The sequence below is a fragment of the Eptatretus burgeri genome, chromosome 6, assembly GCF_056783735.1.
Source record: "Eptatretus burgeri isolate ZD-2024b chromosome 6, Ebu_testis_v1, whole genome shotgun sequence".
Classification (NCBI taxonomy): domain Eukaryota; kingdom Metazoa; phylum Chordata; class Myxini; order Myxiniformes; family Myxinidae; genus Eptatretus; species Eptatretus burgeri.
Window position 1 is genome coordinate 62,365,239 of NC_140966.1, and position 24,371 is coordinate 62,389,609.

Sequence of the window (24,371 nt, forward strand, 5' to 3'; positions counted from 1 at the left end):
TCTAAAACATTAAATAGCAATATTGCTCTTTACAGGTTTCATTGATTCCTTGCTTTGAGACTTAGTGGCTGCATAAAGTAAAATTTCCCCAGCAGATGATTCCTGCAATGTTTTCTCAACATCACAATCCACTACACGCCTTTCAAGGGAACGTCGGGGGCTTGGGTAGGCCTGGCTCCTCGGATTTGTAGGGTGCGCGGATGTCCGCCAGTCGGCGCCTCATAACATGCCTGACAATCTTTTGGAAAACCAACGTGGGCAGCAAATTCATCATCAACTTCAACAGTTAGCCAGAGCAAATTATTACCAACAACCCACACAAACACCACAATCTTATGAACAAACCACAACCACCCTAGAGGTAATCTTCACTTCACCTAAACTGGCCAAGGTTTCGACCTGGAACACATCATACGAACTGACATCTGACCACCTGCCTATTCGCATCATGCATCAGTGACATAAAAGCATAACTAGATCCCATAATTAAACAGAAAACTTTCATGAACTAGAACAGCCAACTGGACTTAGAATTTCACACTCTTGATGCAGCTATCAAACATTTTAACAACATTGTGTAGTAACAGACACATACCATAAAGTTACATAAAATAGTTCAACCCCAACATTTCCCCAGAAATGAAGCGTCTCACCCACACAAGACACACACTTCGTAAAAAGACGCCCACACGTGACCTATTGACCCACTTGCGGAGACAACAGACGTAACATCAAACAAACACACAAAATTAACGTAAACGGTGAAGACGTTCCTTCTTAGACTTGAGAAAAAAATATCAGACACCAAGAGAATTTTTTTTTTTAACTTCCGCAACAGGCTCAGATCTCGTATCCAAAAGTAGAGACAAACACGAACAAGCATATTTAATGATTTATGGCTTCACAATATTATCTCGGGATCTGGAAACGGGCCACAATCATTCCCATTCTAAAACCCAACAAGAATCCCAATGATCCTCCCTCTTATCACCCCATGTCGTTACTTTGTTGTATGGCCAAAGTACTCAAGCGATTAACCCTCATATTCCTCCAGCTCACTACCAACATGGGTTCAGACCTCTTCACTCCACAACTACCTATCTTACACATTATAGACAGATTTAACTACCCCAAACCTGCCAAATGCAAATGCTGCATATGAACAAGAAGTGGACTACCATCGACATTGTTAAAACTTTTGACACTTTACCTCGACACACACTGATCTGAAAGATTCTCACGACAAATATGAGCAACGGCAAACTTTGGATCCATCCATCCATTGGGACTATACTCTGTACAGACCATCAATGCTGCTAAAGCAGTCTCCTGGGCTATTGGGCACGATCCTGGGCGGGTCACCACTCCGATGCAGGATACTGAAATGGCTCAGTCATCCCAGGAAGCTGGTACTCATTTTTCCGACCTCGGAAGGACGACAGGATGTCAACCCACCTGGTGTTATTTCAATGGATTGACAGGAGCTCAAACTCAGGAAAGCTAAGATCTTAATCCAGGCGCTTTAACCGTGAAGCCAACACCAAGCTTTTACTCCAACAGTACACAGCACAATTCCAACACTGGCTCACACTTAACAGAATCAATGTCTCACCAACTAAACTAACAATCACTTCACTAACCCCGTACAAACGTGAATCCAACTACCACCCAACAATCACAATGTACAACCAACAACTCCCATTAAATAAATGCACCGAAATACTTGGAATCACACTTCACCCTGACATGACCTTCACTAATAACATCAAACAAACTATAACTGAAGTCAAGCAGAAACTCAACGCATTAAAAGGATTAACCAATACGAAGTTGCAGTCAACAAAAATAATTCCTGACTACAACTTACAAACTGTTTATCCAAACCAGTAATAACTATGCTAACCCAAGTTGAGCACTCACAGTATCCAAAACAAGCGTGTTAAACCATCAAACAACACAAAATAAAGCAATAATTTCAGGCATCACCCAACTCACCAACATAGAACATCTCCACTCTGAAACAAAAATACTTCCCTTCCAACTCGGGTGGCCATCGAGGGACCTCAAGAATAGAGGACAGTTGCATTTGGAGCACAATAATTTTTATTTATTTTTACTAAATTTAGTGCTAATTCATGTGATATCCACAGTTGTAAAGACTACCTTAAATATGTACCGTACTCACAATTCTCGGATCGACTAGTGTTTATGTTTCTGTCCTTTCCTGGCATCATTCGGAAGTTTTTTTGTTCCCAGGAAGTGAATGCACATTGTCTTTGCATCTTCTGAAAAATTAATGCAGATCTGGAGCCCTGCTTTCACATTGTCCACTTCCAGTTTCTTCCTCTCGTTTCTCCAACAGGTTGGTCATCATTGAAAAAAAAAAACCCCCATTCTGTGTGAGCATTGCCACCTGATATTGAGAATATGTAGGAGATGATTATATTCGTGTTCTTGAAGTGTATCTGAGATTTGCTGAAAAGTTTCAGATACCTCTCCTCACTCGTCTGGCAGTCTTTCATTTCAGGAGAGCGCATAACAGTTTCAACAAGGTCAAATTCTTCTTCGCACAGACAAATGTTTTACAGCGTCAAGCAACAGCCGTAATGTAAAGATACCATTAGGAAACGTGACAAATAGGATCTTTGTTGCCATTCGCAGGACCAATGCAAACGTGGGATGAATTAAATGACAAATATATTAATCAATGAAGACCACCAATCAAAAGTGAAATTGTGGGTCGAAAGGTTGGGTGGTTCAAGAAGAAAGTAGACGACATAAATGAATCTGGTTTCATATCAATGGAGGACAGAGGGGCAGAAAACCGGACTGTTCTCCATGAAACCGAACGAATGGCCACCCGACTTCTAACACCAACTTCACCGATGCTCCTCGAACCCTAGAACAAGAATGTTACCGCTTGTCCAATCACTAACCCCCTCTGAGATACAAAAAGGTCAAATCAGCAACTTACTGTAACAACATTTTTTCAAACATGCCACCTCCACCTTTAAAACAACACCTCAGAAATCTGCGGTGGTTGTACCCCTCAATCCAAGTCGAGGGTCAAATCTTCCCCACTCTTACCTGCTGCCCAGATTCGTCAGGGCATCACTGTCACGGTCAGGTCAGAGCATCGATCGGTCCTCAAGGACCGGCTCACTCCCTCTTGTCTGTCTCTGTCTCTGTCTGTGTCTTTGTGTTTCTGTCTCTGTCTCTGTCTTTCTCTATCTCCCTCTCTCATGGTCCTGGCTTTACGAAGGCAAAAATACACCATCTTAGATATGAGGAATGTCGAGCTGGGTCGCTCCCAGGAAACCGATCAGCTATCTCTGTGCCATGGGCCTGTTCGAACAGAACTCTCTGGGCCGAAACAACATTATGTCTTGCGTCAACAATCATTTACCCGAACCTTGTTATGACTTTTACTTCCTCCAGACAGTCAAGTTTGCTCAGCTCTTGGGTTCACCACCATGAGCCGACATGACAACGTGTTGCAATGACAACCGTGCAGGGGCTATCACCAAATCCGAGGATATCACCAACTGATCAGTAGTAGCAACGGGCGGTGTGCACAGAGGGCAGGCCGGCAGGGGCTTCATCAACGCGAGCTGTTGACTCATGCTTACTGGAAATTCCTTGTTCAGGGGACGCTGTCTCAAGCCCCAGTCCCCATCACAGATGGAGATGCAGTCCACCTGAGCCTCTCGGCGAAGGGCAAGGTACATGCTGGTCCATCCAGTGTCGTGAGCGTGCGGCTCCGGACTTTGGAGGGCATCCCAGACCTGTTATTGCTCCATCTCACATAGCTTGCAGCCACTCGTCCCTTGAAGAAGTTAGTCTACCGGCCACACCAGGCAGTCGGCCAAGTCGCGGAACTGATTATCATGTCGGAGTCTCGCTCATTATTGGAATCAACAAGATGGATCGCTCCACCAACTAAGAACGGCCATGCACCACCACCCACAGAAGCGTGAAAGAGCTCTCAGGACTATTATACATGACTCTGTGCATGGGATCCCACAGAAAATTCTGGAGTGACTGTCTATCGTGGTCCTTAAAGATGCATCGACCTCTTTGGAGGCAGTCTTTAAAGATGCGCCGACCCACTGAGCATCCTCATTAATGAGCAAGGACATGGATACACTCGAACATCCAATACAAGAATGTCCAAAGAAACAGGGAAGGTGACACATCTACTGTACATGGGTGACTTAAAGCTTTGAGCACTGAACTAAGAAAAATTGACAGAACAACTGAAATTGGTGAAACGGTACTGCACCAACATTCAAATGCAATTTATCCCTGATAAGTTTGCCAAATACACATTTGTACAGCATAAACCAACAAAAACGGACATCAAAAAAATCGACCTAAACACAACATTACAGGAACGAGACAACCAAGCCTCATACAAATACCTTGGAGTAGAAGAAGGCCCCCAAATCTGTCACAAACAAATGCACAAAGTAGTTGGAAATGAGGTTTAGAGGATATGTGTCAGGAAGGGGAATGGAAGAGATGTTTGGTGCTCATGGGAAAGATGAAATTCTCCCCTGATTTTGTGTACACACAACATAGATACCCGTTAATGGCCTTAAACAGCAGATTCTCAATGTGCTATAAAAAATAGTGCATCGTCCTGGTCCTATCCTCAAAATGGGAACTTTGTTTTAAACATTACCTTGATGTTCTTGTCACAAATGTCGCGAGAGTGGATATAACTCAGGCCTGACACGATCTGTTGTATTATATGTCTGGCCTTTCCTTCCGTCCAAAAATTGGGAATTTTCTGTGTTCATCAAAATAAATTCAGGAGAGAACTTGCAACAGAGTAAATAAGTGCATGAAATGAAAAGCAGGATTAAGCAATTGGTTCAATTCTGTCCGTCCGTCCGTCCGCCCGTCCACAAACGTCAGTTTATGAAAGACGAACAACTTAATTTCAATTGAATGTTATATTTTGAAGAAGAGTTGGAAAACAAACCTGCAGTTTCACAGTACTTTGACTTTGAACCAGTCTGCCAGTCAAACAAATTGAAAACCACTCCAAACAGGAAACTTCCTGTTTTTAAGGATGTCATAAAGGGCACAAACAACAGGCATGGATAACTCATGTAACATGTTAAATAGGGTGGTGTAAAAGCCATTGCGTCAACAGCGGTAAACTTCCAGAATTAATGTTCTTATACGACCTTTACAATCTTTATTTTATTTCGATTCAATTATGTACCTGATCACTGTGCAGGTGTTTTATAAAGTCTGTAGTTTACAAGGAGTATTCAAGTTTTAAAAAAAAAGTAAATGTTAGTCAATCAAATCATTCACCTCTTCACGATTTGAGTCAGAATAATAATATATTCACTAATAAGAATATGATGTACGTACATGCAGATACACACAATGTCGCAATAATGAAGTGGGTATACACACTCATTTTTAGGTCTCTTCAGACAGTTCTAGGTTATTTAATTTTGATTGTGTGCATAGTTTATAGAACAGGCAAGACATTTGAATGATAAATTAATCGGATACATTTTGATGTTGTGTGCGTGCGGTAAAACGGCCTTTTCAGTTTATGACAGCCTTTGGATATGTCAACCTTTTCACAAAAGCTGAGAGGTTGCCAGCAATGGGAATCTGATGTGCACATTGTACTTGAGCTGAAAAGAGGGAAACTGTGCTCAAGTGAGAAACTTTATTTCAAAGTCGCAATAAAACATGGAAACTCACCCAAGGCAAAACATGCAAGTTCAATCAGGTCGTAGAAGGTGACTTCAGAATCTTCTCCAGATTCATACAGTTCAACTCAGTGGTAAACACACAAAGCTTGTTAATATTGAATTGTGATTTCTCCAAACTCGATTTAACTACAAGTACTCCCTTACAAAAAAAAATCTCCAGTAGCCCATCAAGGGACAAATTTATGATATGGATGAGTTTGCTTAATCTTCTCTCGATGCGCACCACTCACAGGCCATAGAAGAACGTTTGAATATTATATACAGTATTACAAAAAAGAAACATTCTAACTAGAAGAGCAGAGCGCATACCTCCGCCGGGCCGAACATTTTACATTTTGTATCGTACTGATGGGCAGGATCTGGATTCGGACCTGAACCAAAATCGAATCGGCTTGTTCTTGTCACCGAACCAACTCGTCCACCAAGTTTTGTCCAAATCCGTCCACAACCTTTTGAGATATCATGTTATATATCGTTTTTGGTCATATCTCTCAATGGTGAAGAATAACTTTAAAAATTACAGTATTCAGATCCGGATTTGGATCTTGACCAAAATGGAAAAACAAATGAAAAGATGTGCCTGTCCACCAACGTTTGTCCGAATCCGTCCATAAATGTTTGAGATATCCTGCTCACAGCCAAACAGACAGGAGTGAAAACAAGTTCCATCTACCTCCGGTGGTGGAGGCAATAATTAAACCTTCACAAATATTTGGCAGCCTACTACTACTATTATTACTATTATTATTATTATTATTATTATTTCCACAAAATACAAATATTTAATCTTTTTTTCTGCCACTTGTTTTTGCTTCTTCTGCTCCCTCAACCCTTTGACCCTCCCCAACATCTCCAGGATGTGTACACACTCTCCTCGTAAAGCCCTCCTGGTTAAACTCCCAAAATACAGCTTTTCCACACATTTCCTCTCCTTTTGATCTTCTTTTCTCCCGTTTGTGGAATGACCTTCCTGACGCTGGCTGTTCAATCCCACTCTTCTCTCCGAAGCAATAGGTAATGTACAATTTTCTTATATCATCCCCCATTTATATCTGCAATCTTTTCTACCCCCATTAACCCTACATAATTCAATCCTGATCATATTGCAGTTTACTGTGTTTCCTCTCATCACTTACTGTTCATTCATTCCCTTGCTTTGTTGTGTCGAACTGAGACTCCACTGCCAGTCTGTTGCCATCTCCTCCACCTTCATATGCAACACAAGGCGACGAGTAACATCATTAGCTGGGGGCAGGGCTGTGCTGCTGATGCAATGCCCCTGTTACCAGTACACTGGTACCCATTTTGCTGACCTTGGAAGGATGACAGGCTGAGTCAACCCTACCTGGTGTTAATTCATCAGCGATACTTGAACCCAAGACCCTAGGATCTTAAGCCAGCCACCTAACCGTTAAGCCAACACCAGGCTTGTTTGTTGCCATTTTACCCTCTTTCAACTCCTTCTTCCATGAGTCTCGATCATGCATGATAAACAAAAGCAAAGGAGTGTAATAAAATACACCCGTGTGGGAGTGACGGTCATCTCTGTGAGAAACAAGCATGAGTTCCTGTTACTAGGGTGGAGTGTTCTCGGGTCAGGAGGGATTTTTGGCCAACTTTGAAGTCACGTGATGCGAAAGCGAATATCGAAAATCCGGCCCGACCAAATTTAGATATTGTCCCATAGATTAATTTGCCACAATCAAATTCAAGATCGCTTGAGAAATGGTGAAGGAGATAGATTTTGAAAATTGTCATTTTCGCAACTTCAAAGGCCTCGTGACCTTGACCTTGACCTTCGGTGACCTTGAAAGTCATACCATCGTGTACGTCTCATCGACCTCTATCAATATCACTAATGACCAGATCTCCCGCTTCAACTTCATTGTGAACGGACGGACGGACGGATCGAAGGACATCGACACCCATATTATTAGGTCATGCTCGAAGAGATGACCTAAAAAGGAAACGAGAAAGCATCTCAACCGTCCACGTCCACGTCCACTTTGTATTCAGACTTCTTTTTCTTATTATTACTTTTTTTTTCCTCTGTGCTAAACATGAAGAAAACAGCTGAACAAAAGTTTTACGATTCGAGGCGACCTTGACCTTTGACTTTTTCCATTGAAGAAAATCAATCGGCTTCTACGTAGCTTTGGATCGGTGAACCAATTCATTGACCCAATATGCTAATTTTTCTAATTTCAGGACAATTGGATGAAAATTGATGATTTTATGTGACGTTGACCTTTGACCTTTTGACCAAATTATGAATTTTGCTTCTCCATATTCTCATAATTAAACTTTGTTGAAAATTTGATGACAAAAGCTCAAATGGAAAAAAAAACTAATTACGGCCCGGACAGACACACACACAAACACAAACACACACAAACAAACACACACACACACACACAAACAAACACACACACACACTCACACATACACACACACACAAACACACAAACAAATACACACATACATATACACACAAACACACACATAAACACACACACACACACAAACAAACACACACACACACACACAAACAAACACACACACACACACAAACACACACACACACACACACAAACAAATACACAAACAAACACACACACACAAACAAATACACAAACAAACACGCACACACACAAACAAATACACACACACAAACAAACACACAAGCAAACAAACACACACACAAACACCTCACCCCCCCCACCCCCCCCAAAAAAATCTGAAGAAACCCAACTACCTCACACATACTGGATCATAGTCTGTCCACCAACAACATACAAACTTTTAAGAGGATTCACCACACAAATGATGAACCACCACCAAACACACCAAGGAGACCGAGGTGGAAGAGAAGGGATGTAAGGGAGGATGTTATGGAGCAATAGACCAAGTACTACTCAACAAGGCCAAACTCGAACACTGCAACACAACAATAACCAAATTACAACCAGTCCACAGGCTGAAGAGACTATAAAAAGATTTTCATGGCGTCCCACATTCTTGGATGATAAAGTGCATGCGAATGGACCAGGACGGTTCACTACGTGCCGTGTGGAGGGGGAAAGAGGGGGAGAGAGGGGGAGAGAAGGGGAGAGAGGGGGAGAGAGGGGGAGAGAGGGGGAGAGAGAGGGAGAGAGAGGGAGAGAGAGAGGGAGAGAGGGAGAGAGGGAGAGAGGGAGAGAGGGAGAGGGAGAGAGGGAGAGGGAGAGGGAGAGGGAGAGGGAGAGAGAGAGAGCCTCGCAGATCTGAAAACGCCACATTAATCAATAAAAACAGAACAAAAGAAAGATGATGAAGCAGAAGAACAATGTTTGATAGAGAAGCTCAATCGGCCACATTGTGTGTTTCACGTGTTCGAGAGTTCGGGGCTTTCAGGATATGACGTCACAACCACGAGAGCATCAACGACAACCACTGACTGGAGTCACTGCGCATGCGCACCCGTTGCCGCGATATTCGAACGGCCTGGACAGTCGGTGGATGTGGGCCCATCGTGAAAATAGAACCACAACGGATGTCGTCTTGTTCGCGATGGACAAATTCAATCTCTAGTGACTCGATAAACAATGGTGAGATCGATTGGTGGTGAAACTCGGCAACTGTCAAATTTATGTAAATGAGAATAAACCTTCGAGGAGCAAATTTACGGTGTGTGCAGAATAAATCGTATTCAAGTAACATGTAAATCCATCCTGAACCGACTTAATGTGCCGTGCTCGGTTGGGACCGACTTCATGTGCCGTGCTCGGTACAGGCCGACCTTTGTGTGCCGTGCTCACTTGGGGCCGACTTAATGTACCGTGCTCGGCAGCGGCAGACTTCATGTGCCGTGCTCAGATGGGACCGACTTAATGTGCCGTGCTCGGTACGGGCCGACATTTGTGTGCCGTGCTCGGTACCGGCCGACTTAATGTGCCGTGTTCGGTACGGGCCGACATTGTGTGCCGTGCTCAGTACGGGCCGACTTAATGTGCCGTGCTCAGTACGGGCCGACCTTTGTGGTCCGTGCCCGGTAGGGGCCGACTTCATGTGCCGTGCCCGGTAGGGGCCGACGTAATGTGCCGTGCTCAGTACGGGCCGACCTTTGTGGTCCGTGCCCGGTAGGGGCCGACTTCATGTGCCGTGCTCGGTAGGGGCCGACGTAATGTGCCGTGCTCAGTACGGGCCGACTTAATGTGCCGTGCTCAGTACGGGCCGACCTTTGTGGTCCGTGCCCGGTAGGGGCCGACTTCATGTGCCGTGCCCGGTAGGGGCCGACTTCATGTGCCGTGCTCGGTAGGGGCCGACGTAATGTGCCGTGCTCGGTATGGGCCGACTTAATGTGCCATGCTCGGTACAGGCCGACCTTTGTGTGCCGTGCTCGGTCAGGGCCGACTTAATGTGCCGTGCTCTGTAGCGGCCAACTTTGTGTGCCGTGCCTGGTAGGGGCCGACGTTTGTGTGCCGCACCCGGTCAGTGTTCACTTAATGTGCCGTGCCTAGTTGGGGCCGACTTAATGTGCCGTGCTCTGTCGGGGCCGACTTAATGTGCCGTGCTCGGAAGGGCCCGACGTTTGTGTGCCGTGCCCGGTGGGGCCCGACGTTTGTGTGCCGTGCCCGGTGGGGCCCGACGTTTGTGTGCCGTGCCCGGTGGGGCCCGACGTTTGTGTGCCGTGCCCGGTGGGGCCCGACGTTTGTGTGCCGTGCCCGGTGGGGCCCGACGTTTGTGTGCCGTGCCCGGTGGGGCCCGACGTTTGTGTGCCGTGCCCGGTGGGGCCCGACGTTTGTGTGCCGTGCCCGGTGGGGCCCGACGTTTGTGTGCCGTGCCCGGTGGGGCCCGACGCTTGTGTGCCGTGCCCGGTAGGGCCGACGTTTTCTTGCCGTGCCCGGTAGGGGCCGACCTGTCAAGCCAAAAGAGAGTGTGTGATTGATGTGGCAAAGAATATTTAGCATCATCAATCATAACATAAACAAGGCATTCCTTAAATATCAAGTTAAGACGAACACGAACCTATTGAGGAATTGCACAGAGCCATGGGTTCGTGTTATTTTTACTTCAACATTTACACAAGAACATTCATGGGATTTACCAATAGCTGAGAGTATCCATCAAGGTGAGCAAGGACTTTTGGAGGAGATCCAGGTTGGAGTGGAAGAAGTACGAAGCAGTGAAGCGAAGATAAAGCTCCAGGTCCAGATCGTATGCATCCAAGAGCATTGTGGGTGGTTGTAAAGCAGAGTCGCGAGATGTTAACCGATATCTGTAATAGCTCATCGGAGTCAGGACAAGGTACCAGAGGATTGGAGTAGAAAATGTAAAAACCACCATTTAAGAAAGCAACACCACCAAAGAGGAATTGGGGAACTATGGACTTGCTGGTTATATTGTGGGGAAGATGTTGGAGATGTTAATTCGGGATCAGATGGGGGACCATTTCAACAAGTTCAAACTCGATAAATCAAGTCAGCATGGATTTCCCAAGGGAGGTCATGTTGAACAAATTTATTGGAGTTCTACGAAGCAGTTTCTGATTGGGTGGATGAGGGAATGGTGGTGGATGTAGTATATCTAGACTTTAAGAAGGCATTTGATAAGGTACCACATTAGAGATTGTTAGCCAAGGTAAGGGCCTGTGTAGTGGTTGGTCAGGTAACTAACTGGATTGGAAACTGGCTTCATGATCGGAAGCAAAGAATAGTTGTGAATGGGAGAATGTCTTGCTGAGAGGATGCAAGTCGTGGGGGTACCTCAGAGATCAGTACTCGGACTGTTGTTGTTTATAATTTACATCAATGATTTGGACAGTGGGGCTCAGAGTAGGCTTTCCAAATTTGCAGATGATGCTTTGCTTGGGTGCAAGGTAGACAGCAGAGATGAGGGGTGGTTCTATAGCTCTGATAGATTCCAGTTGCACTGGCCCATAGGCTGACACCAGGGGCCTGAAACCTACACGTACTGTGGCCTTCACGAGGCCTGTGACGCTTATCTGCTCTAACCTTTTGATATTTGATGATGCTTTCAAGTCACTTTGGTGGTTTTACACTGAAACGAAAACCTATAAGGAGGGCATGGCGATTGTGAATATGACAGCTCCAAATGTGTCTGGCTTCTCTTAAGGCCCGGTCACAATTTGACGTTTTAGCCAACGTATGCCGATTTTTGAATTTTTTTTCTAAAACGCTGGCACACGTTGAATACGTTATGGGTAAGTTTTGATAACATTGAGAGCACGCTGAAAAACACTGCCATACGTCATAGTACGCTGGCTTTAAACGTTGTACTTTTTGGTGGTCCTCAAATTTTTTCATGCTTGAAATTTCACGGCCGGCGTATGACTCGCACGTTCCGCTACGCTGGCCACAAGTTGTATGCACGGTCTGCGATCGTTGACAGACGTCAACACATGCTACTTGTAAGTTAATCATAAGTTGAGACACGCCAAGGTAATGTTTAACGTGCCCGAAACTTATTTCTAACCTATGATTAACGTGTTGTTGGCACGTTACGCGATCGTTGCCACACATCGACAGACGTTACTTTTAAGTTACTCATAGGCTGAAAGACGTCGGTATAATGGATCGTCCTTGCATCAGCGTCCACGGCCACGGCCAGGACACTTATTTGCAGCATTCTTCAAACTTTTCTTCAGCATGACGAGGATGTTCACACTTCGATGTCTAGCTTGGCTATGATTCCAATTGTCCATCGGCAGCGTCTATTTAAAATAGTCGAGTTTGAGCGTTTTAACACGTTCAGAAGAAACGCTTCAAATTTCAAAACCCCAGCGTCAAAAAACAAAGGCGAGTGACAGCAATTTAAATCGTTCATTGTAAACAATGAGAATAGCTGAGTGGTACCGTTTAAAAGTCGTTGAGTGTAAAAAAAATCCAATTGTTGAGCACAAGCGTCTACTTTCAATAGTGGAGATGCAGCCATTTAAATCGTTGAGTGGCAGCCTATGAATAGCAAACCCTACGTCACCGTCAAAGATAAACTGCCGCACGATATAGATAAGTTAGGCTATCGTTGGGCATAGTTTGTGAACGCCGGCTTCACGATAATTATTCGTTGGTATATCGTATCTATAAGTAATCAAAGCGCTCTATGCACATTATTAGTTCATTGTGCATTTGTCCAACCCATTATGAATAGACCTAAATCGTAAAAACAAGCCATAGCTCATTGTTGAAAAAGCCCCATAAAAAATAGCCGCGAAGAACTTCGAACAATGGTGAAAAGATGTCTCCTACCCGTGGACACGCGGACGCAAGGACGATCCATCATAGCCCACACCCTCCCCCTCACACTCACCTACTACTGCCAACATGAACAAACTACTACTAATACTAATACTAATACTGATACTGATACTGTTACTGCTGACATGGACATCGACTCAAAAAGGACTCAAACACTGTTGGGTTCCCCTTTTATGAACACCATTTTTATATACCAATTCCCAAAACCGCTGGGAACACGTCTTTATATGGCAGTTGTAAGCTAGAAACACGTTCATTTATTTTTTTTGTCGACCGGAAGACGTCATTGGAATACGTCTACATACGTCGATGTGTGTTGGGACTACGTAAAGAATTGGTTCTAAACACGTCAAACATAAGTTAGAAATAATTTTCGCGTAAAAAAGACATTACCGCGACGTGTTTCGACTTATGAGTAGCTTATAAGTAGCCTTTGTGGACGTGTGTAAGCGTCCACATATCGTGTGTAAAACTTATCCCCATCGCATGCGGAACGTGTATCATACGCCGAGTACGTCCAAAAATTTTGAACATGTTTAAAATTTCTTGACGTACTCTACTTACTACGACGTATGATAGCGTACTTTATCGTTCTACTCGCGTATACCAAACTTACTCATACCGTATTTGACGTGCCCCAACGTTTTAGACACTTTTCTTAGGTCGGCATACGCTGGCAAGATCGCCAAGGTGTGACCGCGATGTTGTCACTTCCATTTCTACGGCAGTTATGATTCGAATCGTTGTGCGTCAGCCTTTTAATAGGCTACGTCACGACATCGTCGGCGATGCGTGCAACGCGCTATGCCTAAGTTAGACTATCGTTGGGCATCGGTTGTGTAGGCCGACAACAGGTTCAGCATTCGTTGGTATAAGTTATCTATAACACAACGAAACGTTCTGTGTCCGTTACCAATGCATTATACATCAGACCAAGTCGCTATGAATACGTCCGAATCTTTAAAAAAAAAAACATCAAAAGTTCAACGTAAGCCAGCGTTTTACATACATTTTAAAATGTTGCCATCGCTGGCGAAAACGTCAAGGTGTGACCGGGCCTATAGCGGTTGGGGGGGGTGGGGGGGGACAGGTGGAGATCGGATTCATAAAAATTTTGATGCTATACTTTCTTAGGTTGAGCAAATGATTGGCAGATACAAGTGCAACGTGTTGGGGATGGGTAAGAATATTGAAAATAGGGATTACATGATGCAAGGGACAGTCTTGGAGTATGTCAGATCGGAGAAGGATCTGGGGGTGGTTATAAATGAGGTGGGTAGGCAGACAGCACAGTGCCAAGTGGCTATCGGGAAAGCGAATGAGGTTTTCGGTTGTATGCTTGTGAAAGTTAATCATAAATCAAGAGTTCATGTTAACATTGCATTGGAATTTAGTGAGGCCTTATCCGGAATATTGTGTATATTGTTGGTCACCACATCTCAGGATGTATATAGCTGCCATAGTGAGAGTTCCGCATCGGACTTCAAGATTGTTTCCAGGGCTCGCGAGACATAGCTATGAGGAGCGGCTGAAGGTGTCAGGACTTTATACATTACGAGCGGATATGATTTTGAGATGTTTAAAGATAATGAAGGATATCAACAAAATAAGTGCAGAATAGCTTTTCACCACAATAAGCAGTGATAAGATTAGGGGTCATGCATAACTTGAGATTAAAGAAAAGGAGAGTTAAGACTACAGTAAGGTGAGGGTCTTTTGCTCAGCATGGTAGTTAATGCATGGAATTGTCTCTCTGGAAAGGTCGTGGCAGCAGAAACAGTAGGTAAGTTTAAATTGAAATCAGATAGGTACCTGGAAGTAGATAGGTAGAATAACTTGCATGTGGATGGATGGTTGTATCCATGTGTGGTGATGCTGATATATGTGGGAGTGTCCACTTTTGCTCCTCCCTCTTCCCTCCCCCGGTCATGGGGGCATGTGACTCGGATCTTTAGAATATATTTTTAAGGTCGTCATTGCTTGGCATTCCTGAGGTGTGTTTAATTGGATCGTCACTCTTTTGTGTATAAACACAGTTATCATACACCCATGTCTTCACACTCTGGTTTTTGACCTTGACATGTCACATGATGAAATCATGATTTTATTTCTAAACCATCTGAACTTTGTAAATAATTCATAATTGGTTGTTTTATGTGTATCTTCCCTGATCGGAGAGGTTTGTTTCATTTGACTAAGACTCGTGATTCCTTGTGATTGCAGAGACGTAGCTTGGCTCCGAGTCAGGTCGCGAAGCGGGGTTTGGATTTGTCACCTCCTGAGTCTTCTTTCTTTCCAGACAAGGACCACAAGCATGCAAGTTTAACTATACCCATACATTCGGGGAGACACTGCCCGTTCTTTAATTTATAACTCTTAACCCTTTGCACCCTGAGCTCCTTGGACTTTCGGATCACCTGCCCTGGGTTCCCTGGAGAAAAATCCGGCCGCTTGGATATATGGAGGTTTGAATAGCGGCTGGTAAAATGGCTGCTTAGGTTCAAAGGGTTAACGTAGATTGCTGTAATAGGGAAAGTGTGATGGATGGGTCATTTTTCTGGCAGCTGGCATTGCTGTGACACCTGTGGTTCTGAGTGTGGAATGAGGATGTGTGTGGGACAGGTGAATTATTGAGATGCTTATGATTTACCAATATGACCACAGGAGAAAGTCCAGTGGGACATAATGATTTGTGCATATAAATGGGTATAATTGTTTCTTCAGTCAGGCCTGGAGTACCCGGCACCCCAGCAGCTCTGACTTGACACCCCAAGGTGCCCGACACGGTACCAGACCCCTAACTAAAGGAAATCAGAGGGGAAAAGTGCCCAGCCCCTCGCAGAGTCAGCCCCTCAATGCAAAGGATAACAATGACTTCCGTCTCGCATGCAAAAGTCGCCTTCAGTATTTCTCAGGATTCAAGGTGATTTTGTTGCAAAATTATTCACCATTCTCTTTGGAAAACATCATCAATGCTATATATAACATTCAAGATGAAGCCGTGTCTGCCCCTCTTTCCCCTTTGCTCCCACAACTGCACATGCATATTCCATGCTCCGCCCCTCTCCCCCAGAGCGGCGTGAACTTGTTTTTCCATAAATTCCACAATTTCTCACCATTTAGGATTCGGATCCTGACCAAAACCAAAAGTAACATTTCTCCATGCGTCCATGAATATCTGAGCAAAATTTTAAGTGAATCTATACTAAGGTGTGTGTGTGTGTCCTCCATCTATCTATAATTCCAGGTGTCTGTGTCTGTGTCTGCTGTTTCTCGACAACCACTGGTCCAATCTAATTGAAACTTGCCAGGTATGCTAGGGACCTGAGTATGTGCCTTTTCAAGGTTTGATATTAATCGGACAAGTGTTTCCCAAGTTATGGCTATTTATTTACCAAACCAATGGCAGGACACGTTGCTGCGGCCATTTATTTACCAAACCAATGACAGGACACGTTGCTGCGTAGGCATGGCTGATGGGGAAAGGGCGCCTTAGTTACCAATGACAGGACACGTTGCTGCGTAGGTGTGGCCGATGGGGAAAGGGCGCCTTGGTTACCGTGGCGTAGGAGTGGCAATGGTCAATGGCAGCGAATGTCATGGCTAGCAAAGACAGGGAGGTAAACTTGATTTTAATTTGGATTTTAATTAACTCTGTGTGTAAGTATCACAGCAGTTGTTACTTCAATGCAAGCGATAATTCGTGAAATGCATGTGAACATTCCGTACAGGCACGCACTACTTCCAGATAGTGATGACTTACAGTATTCGAATAATTTCTCGATTTCTTATGCACATTTATAGATAAACACAATGCCCCAATCCAGTCGTCGTTTACAAGAGCGAAGGAACGGCCTGTGTGGTTGTTTTTTTGTTTTTTTTTTCACGCATGGGCACGCACTAGTAACTATAAAATCTAGCAGCCTGAAACTTTGCATGCATAATAAGAAAACTCCAAGGAAATGCAAGTGATAATTGGGTGTTTAGGAAAATTAAAACACCTCTTTTGAAGATAATTAATGGCCTTATTTAAGTATATCCTTCGCCACCTTGCTCTCTGGTGTCTTGAGGTGTTTCCTCGGTAACCTCGCTCGGGTCCGAAACCGCCATGTTTTTTTGGCCTGCTTAACCATGTCTTGACTTGGAACAGGCCGCAACGATTTCTTGACGATTGTTTTTTTATTTTTTTTCATTTTCCTCACTCGTATCAAATGCCTATTCATCATAGCTACGAATCGCTGTATACATCACTTTTGGCAGTGCTATAGTTTTCAAATTAGGAGCTTGGAGCGATTTCAAGCATTACATTATACGATTTTCCACGATCTACTCATGGACTAATTAAAGTATATCATCAAAATATTTCAGTTTTGTGGATCGGATATCATCCAGCCAAAATAAAGTGTCAAAATCTGATAATTTATTGAAATAACGAATCTTATAACGAAGCCAATTTTACCGATTTACCTTCAGCAAGCAAGGCTATGTTCCCTCCTTCTCCATACATAAACAAGAAAATGTGAAATTTCCAAAGCATTAAACGTATATTTTTTTTCTCCCGTTTGGAGAATTATATTGAGTGAGCAAAAAATTTAGGAACGTGCCAAAATTAACTTGCTTCATTGAGCTAAATGATTTAATGCATTCACTGTCAGACCTCATGCCCTGTCCTCCAGAGGGACTGCCCATCCATAGCGTCTGCCAGATCTGTGTCTATTTTCGGGGGTTTCGCGAGGTGCTCTACAGGGAATGAAAGCAAATCTGGTAAGAATAAATAAATAAACAAGCAGTCATAGACTGGTACTTACGAAATCGTCAACTTGACCTCTGACCTTGTCGAATAAAAGCTGTCTCTAGAGAAGGTAGCGACGCAAACCAGAAGTTTCGACGATGATTCTGTTCCAAACCATCAAAAATCGTAACGTCGACCGAAGCAAAAATCTACATTTCTCCACGCAATTCTTTCATGTTATTTTATCAAAGTCACAAAACCGTAATATTCGACCATCCACCAACAATCTTTGCATAATCCGACAGCTTAGCGAGTCAGGCATGCGACGATAACCTTTATTGGGATAAAAAAATGACTTTTAAACACCATCTTTATCGAAAACACCGTCAGCGCGCACACGGAAAACCTTTACGTGATCAACGATGCCTCTGCTCAAGCGCGCTGCACCACGTGACGAGCCGTGACGTGGCGAGTGAAATATTTTTTATACAATCTTAAAACATCTCCAAAACATCCGATTTTTACCAGAATTTCGATAACCCGGTGTTAAGAGTCCTAAGCGATCGCAAAAACCGAAGACAAAAGTAAAATCGAAGTTAAAACGAACTCGTAACGTCGACCGAAGCAAAAAAACTCCATTTCTCCACATGAATTTACGGAATTATGTTTGACCTCACTGTGACCTTGACCTTTGACCGATTTTGACCAAAATCTAATCAGCGCGAGCCATCACCCTCCTGAATCACGTGGTGTAATTTGACATTGGTAGCTTCTTCCGTTCTCGAGCTATCGTGCCTCCAAACAAACACACACACACACACACACACACACACACACACACACACACACACACACACACACACACACACACACACACACACACACACACACACACACACACACACAAACAGACGGAAGTCATCAATATAGATTTCGTAAGTAATAATTATTAATAAATAAATAACACTTGCGCGGACCTCGAAACGATGTACCACGTGAGGCGTGCACAGATGAGCAGGCAAAATGGCGGATGATCGACAATGTTTATTTCATAGGCGATTGAACTTTGCGACGTCTCCAGGGTTGTTCTGCATTAAGGTGCAACTCTTTTGTGGATGAAGTCATTTTATTTCATTAACTGCTGCGTGAGGTGAAGACGGACCTTAAAGTTAAAGGGATCCTTTATGGTATGCAGCAACAGCTGGGCCAACCATTCCTTTTGAACCATTTAATTGGAATGCTTGTGTGAGTGCTTAAGCCACTTGCCGAGCACCCACTGCCGCTAGCTGTACTGTGCTACATCATTCTGAGCGAGTGGTTCGTGCTCCGTCACCCTGAGTGAGTGGTTGTGAAATATCATCCGATTTACGAGCCATTTGCCGTATTAACGTGTTTTTTTGAATTACCGAGTCGATTTCCCCCATCTTTCACACGCAGCTGTTTATGAAGAATAATGTTTGTGAACATCTCTCTGAAGTGTCTATATAAATGTCACATCGTTTTTCAGTGAAAGCTTCTCCAGGTTTCTGGGTTGTATACAGCACGTACTGTAGTCGGTAATCAAATTCACTCCAACCTGCCGATTCCCGAAAAATTGCCTTGTGCGTGCATGCACACGTGTGTGTGTGTTCATAAGCATAACATATTCTCTTTGCTAACTCCCTTATCCCCATCTCTCTTTCCTCCTTTCCTCTTCCCACTCTCCCCTCTGTCTGTCTGTCCCTTGTGGACATATCTGCAAGGGAGTTTGTCTCCAGACGTGTCCGAGCAGTGTTTGTCTCCAGATGCGTCCAGACAGTATTCATGTCTGGATGGGAGTTTGTCTCCAGACCGTGTTTATTGTATGAGCAGTAGAAAACGGATTTCAGACATCATTTTGTTTCCGTCTTCACTGTTATTCTATCCAGAATCATTTTGATGAAAGTGTGAATCGTCATAAACGCTCCACTGTACTTCTGCCTTCCCTTCCTCTCACTGTCTTGTCTTCCCTACCCCTCCTTGCTCCCCCTCCCTCCTCTCTTCCCCCCTCCATCTCTTCACTCTCCCCCCTCTCTTTCTCCCTCCCCCCTTTAGTATCCCCATCAGCAAAGCAACGGTTGGTATTTACTCGTTCATGAATAATTGCTCGACAAACAGCGTAGCAAAAAGGGGTCATTCAAAAGTTACGTCATGCTTTTTTGCAGCAATCGCTTCCTCATCTTTGGTAATGAATGAATGAATAAAGGATTCTTTCAAATAAACTTCCAACCCAGCCAATGCCCAAACCAAGGTAAGCTTCACAATCATTAATTGTACAAGTAAAACGTAGAAATAGAAAAGTAACAAAATGGCAAAGATGACATTAAAACCAATAAACGGATAAATTTCATCTTCAAATAGATAGATCACGTATCGGTGTTTGAAAGTTAAGTCACTCGAGTCCATTGTAACACATTCAACAAAGCAGAAAGAAGGGTACAGCGGTCTTTACACCAACGAAGCCAGGAAGGATTGATACTTCACCACTCGGAGTGCGACAGATCACTGTCGGTGAAGGAAGCAAGAGGTGGCGGCTACACAGCACGATTTTGATGATGCAGCACAAAATCCAAAGGGTGCTGGTTGCATAATGGCATCAAAATTGATAGCAGTGCATCCGTCCATGATAGGTTTTCATTCCTGCAAAAACCTGAGAATGGCTTTAAGGGATTCGAATCGAACTTGGTGGAAGTTGGTACTATGATGGAAAGCTGAACTGATTCTATCATGCCCCTTTTGTGCAAAATATGCCCATTGTTCACCACACCAGCGCCCTTCTCATTTATGCTTCAAGCTTGGGGTCTGGGTACACCCCGGGGCACCCAACGTGGACTGGAGCACCCGACTGTACACCACGGGGCACCCGACGCCCCTGTGACTCGACTCCACTCCACCCGACTCCATTTCTGCCATCTGTATATCACAGTAAAGAATGTCCGGTTTTATGTTTTTCGGTCTTGGTTGTTACTTCGTATATTGGAGAGTTGATGGAAATGATAAATTGGCCAATGTGGACAGGTGGGTTTGTAATCCAATTTAAGCTGTGGCAGTCACCATTCAATTATCGGGTGAATATTGTACGGCGAGTAAATGCAAGTCGTAAAAATACAATCTATGTCAACTCACAAATTGCTCCCCAACCCGAATGCCTAAGCCAAGCTTCACGTAAGCCAAAGATATCTGGACCATCCAGTGTTCATAAATTACCTTGTTTTGTCAGGTTGCAAAACGCATCAAGCAGAATGTGACGACATGTGACCCTCAGCAGGTGTTTCTTTCTCAATTCCGCAAGCCCCTCACTCCTGTTGGAAATGAGCAGCGGTGTCCTGATGGAGAGGCTCACGTAAGCTTTCTTCAACGGGACTTATTGCAACAACATTTTTCGTTGTATCAAGCATGTTTTGATTACGTTCTCTCAATCGTCTTGCATCTCTCAATCATCTTGCACTCGTGCTGTTTCAGGAAGCCTTCATCCGAACTATTTTAGTCAAACCCTTCAAGGTTCCTATTCCCAACTACACGGGTAAGCGGAAAGGGTGTCAGAGGATTGGAGCGGGTGATTTGGGGAGGGTGGGGGCTGAACCTGCTTTTTGTTGATTTTATTTCACGTTGAGTTTTCTATCCAGGACCCCTAGGGCTGAAGGCCCTGGGTATTAGAAGGCAAGGTGGTCGCAGGCCGCTGTACGACCCATTCGAGGAGAACGCACTGGTGCTTTACACTCCACCTGTGCTTGGTGCCCACGAGATGCTTAAAGCGGAGAAGTGAGTTGTTGCTGTTGTACCTCAAAATGCCGCGTGAAGAGGGTTTAAATGGAGGGAAGAAAACTTCATTTAACTTCTTGCAAATAAATATTGAAAGGAGTACCTTATAAGTAAAATATAAGTATATCCTTGTGATAGGAGTACCACCTGCTCCGCAGTACCACTTCAAATATCTTCTTCTTCTTTCGGCTGCTCCCGTTCGGGGTCGCCACAGCGGATCATCCGTATGATCCGCATAGTGATTTGGCACATGTTTTACGCCGGATGCCCTTCCTGACGCAACCCTGGTCGCCTCTTACGACACACAGGGATATGGTACACCTATTTTAACCGGGGTTTTCACCGGCCCAGTGCACTGGTACTCATTTCGCCGACCTCGGAAGGATGACAGGCTGAATCAACCCCCTGGTGTATTAATTCAGTGGCCCAACGGGGCTTGAACTCAGGACCCTTTGGATCCCAAGCCACTGCCCTAACCACTGCGCCAACACCAGGCTAGTACCACTTCAAATATATACCACCTGAATTGTAAGCTTTCATTGTTAAGTAGCATTTTGTTGTTTAAAAACTAAGATTTAATTAATTTTTTTGTACATGTTTACTCACAGTATATTCGGTGGTGTAATGCTTTGAACGTCCGCTCAGAGTTTGGGAGGTCAGTGTTCAAACCCCGGCCAAGTCATCGCAGACTTTAAACATGGGATCAAATAACCTGCAGCTTATGTGGGCTCTGGCCTAATGTTGTAACCCAAATTTGGTAACATTGTTACTGATGGGTCTGGAGAAGAAGATTTTTCATGGAATTAATGCGATTTTCACCAAAAGCTGATCAAGTCGGCCATTTTGACACACTTCCGGTCACGTGATCGACATGACCACAATTTAATTAACATCCCTACCTTGGGCTAATGTTGCAATCCAAATTTGGAAGCATTTTGACTGGTGGATCAGGAGAAGAAGATTTTGGAAGGAATTTGCCGCCATTTTGACACGCTTCCGGTCACGTGATCGGCATGACCTCCGCATCACTACCCTGGCGTAATGTTGTAACCCAAATTTGGTGGCATTCTGACTGGTGGGTCATAGAAGATTTTTTTTTGAAGAAATTTACTAAGTCGGCCATTTGACCTAAAGTCATGAGACCGGAACAAGCTTTGCAATCCCTGTTACCAGTCAGGAGAGGAACGTTTCTGCCAAATTTCAGCCGGATCGGCCCAGCGGTTTGGCTGGAGAAGTCGAAATGGGAGACAGGCGGTGCGTGACGACAATACTTTATCTGGAATTTAAATTCCAGACAAGCTAAAAATGGTACATGCTGCTTCTTTGATTGATGCTCAGCATGTAAAAGTATGGAGTATGGACAAACGATGCTGGGAATGCAATGGCAAACCACCCAGTATAACCCTTGCCAAGAAACTGCTTTGGCAGTACTAACGCTCTAAACTCTAAAGAGTATGGTACATCAAAATAAATATAATAGTGTCAAGGCTCATCTGTATGGTTTGGGAATGGTAACAAGGAGTAGTAATAACTGGTCTTGTACTTTGAGTCATTGATTTTAATTTTCGGAGAGGAAGATCTTTCAACGTTTTGGACAATTCTGAGGAGTTTCACCTCATTGGGAAATGAAAAATATTTTCCGACAGATTGGCTGACAATGTTTTGGTGTCGTGTAAATATCGGCGCTCGAGTCACGGATGTTTCTCAGTGTGCATCCTCCTCCATGAGCACGACTTTCCTCCTTTTCCCCCTCTACTCGGTTTCATTATCCCCACACCTTTCGGAAAAAAACAAAATGAGGGAATATGGTAATCAGCTCCGTCTGTCTGTCTATCTCCTCTCAAACGGTTGCGCAGAAATTCACTAAACTTGGCAGTTATGATCAACACATGGCTTGAAGGTGCAAGAGCAGTGTCATTTTTGGACCCGCCCCCTGGAGCGGGGTCAAAAGGTCAAATAACGAAAGATGGGCACATTTGAAAAACAAATTTTAGATCCTCGTGGAGTATCTCTAAGTCTTACTCACGTTGTTGTTCTTGTGGACTTTTTTGTTTCACAGCCTACAGTTTTCATCGAAACTTCGTGAAACTTGGCATACATATGTAAAAATATCCTGCGCAGACAGTAACGATCTCCGATTTTGAAAATTCTTCCGAGAAAAGAAGTTATGACGTCAAAATATCTCCGCTAATGGGAATTGCTGAAAAAAATATCTCAAACTCGGCGAGCTTTTTGAATTCTGTTTGCGGGAATCGAACAGGGCATTAGCAGAAATGAATTACCGTACATATGATGCATCACTATGATGTCATATCAATTTTTATGACGTCATTCCTATTTTTTGACTTTTTGTTTCACAACCCAGACTTTTCATCGGATCTTCGTAAAACTTGCCATGTATATGCAGAAAGCCCACACGCAGGCAGTAACCATCTCCCATTTTGGAAATTCTTCCTCGAAAAAAAGTTGACGTCATAATATCGCCGCTAATGGAAATCGCCTATACCATTATCTCCGAAACTAGGCAAGCTGTTTGAATTTTGTTTGCAGGAATCAAGCCGGGCATTAGCACAGGTAATTTATCGCAAACCTGATACATCACTATGACGTCATATTCGTTTTTATGACGTCATCATTAAGAGGACGAGGATCTTCGCTAATTCGAGCTTGTGTTTTTTTAAATGCTGGCCGTGTTTTCCCATCCAATCACCATGTAAGTTTGAAGCTACCTTTTACCATTGCACACATTTCTTATTATATTTAGTCATCTTGATTGTGGGACGGCTTTGAAGGTCATGGAATACAATTTGATAATCAAAATAAAGACATTGCTGCACCAGAGGGAAGCCAGACTTTCTC

At 43.9% G+C, this 24,371-nt stretch overlaps 1 protein-coding gene across 6 annotated transcripts in view; it reads left to right on the forward strand.

Annotated features, from left to right (window-relative positions):
- Window positions 1-24,371, forward strand: part of RAD54L (RAD54 like) — a 115,264-nt gene that overhangs the window by 13,393 nt on the left and 77,500 nt on the right. For 2 of the 6 annotated variants that reach the window (XR_015059269.1, XR_015059270.1), the window contains exons 1-5: window positions 9,156-9,331; window positions 15,224-15,316; window positions 20,971-21,093; window positions 21,213-21,273; window positions 21,377-21,512. Coding sequence is in view for 4 of the 6 variants with exons in the window: in XM_085885337.1 (XP_085741463.1) it covers window positions 9,329-9,331; window positions 15,224-15,316; window positions 20,971-21,093; window positions 21,213-21,273; window positions 21,377-21,512 (416 nt within the window). In the remaining 2 variants the exon portion in view is untranslated. Of the gene's footprint in view, window positions 1-6,600; window positions 6,759-9,150; window positions 9,332-15,223; window positions 15,317-20,970; window positions 21,094-21,212; window positions 21,274-21,376; window positions 21,513-24,371 lie in introns of those variants that run through there. The other 4 variants (XM_085885337.1, XM_085885338.1, XM_085885341.1 and 1 more) reach the window with 4 other exon arrangements.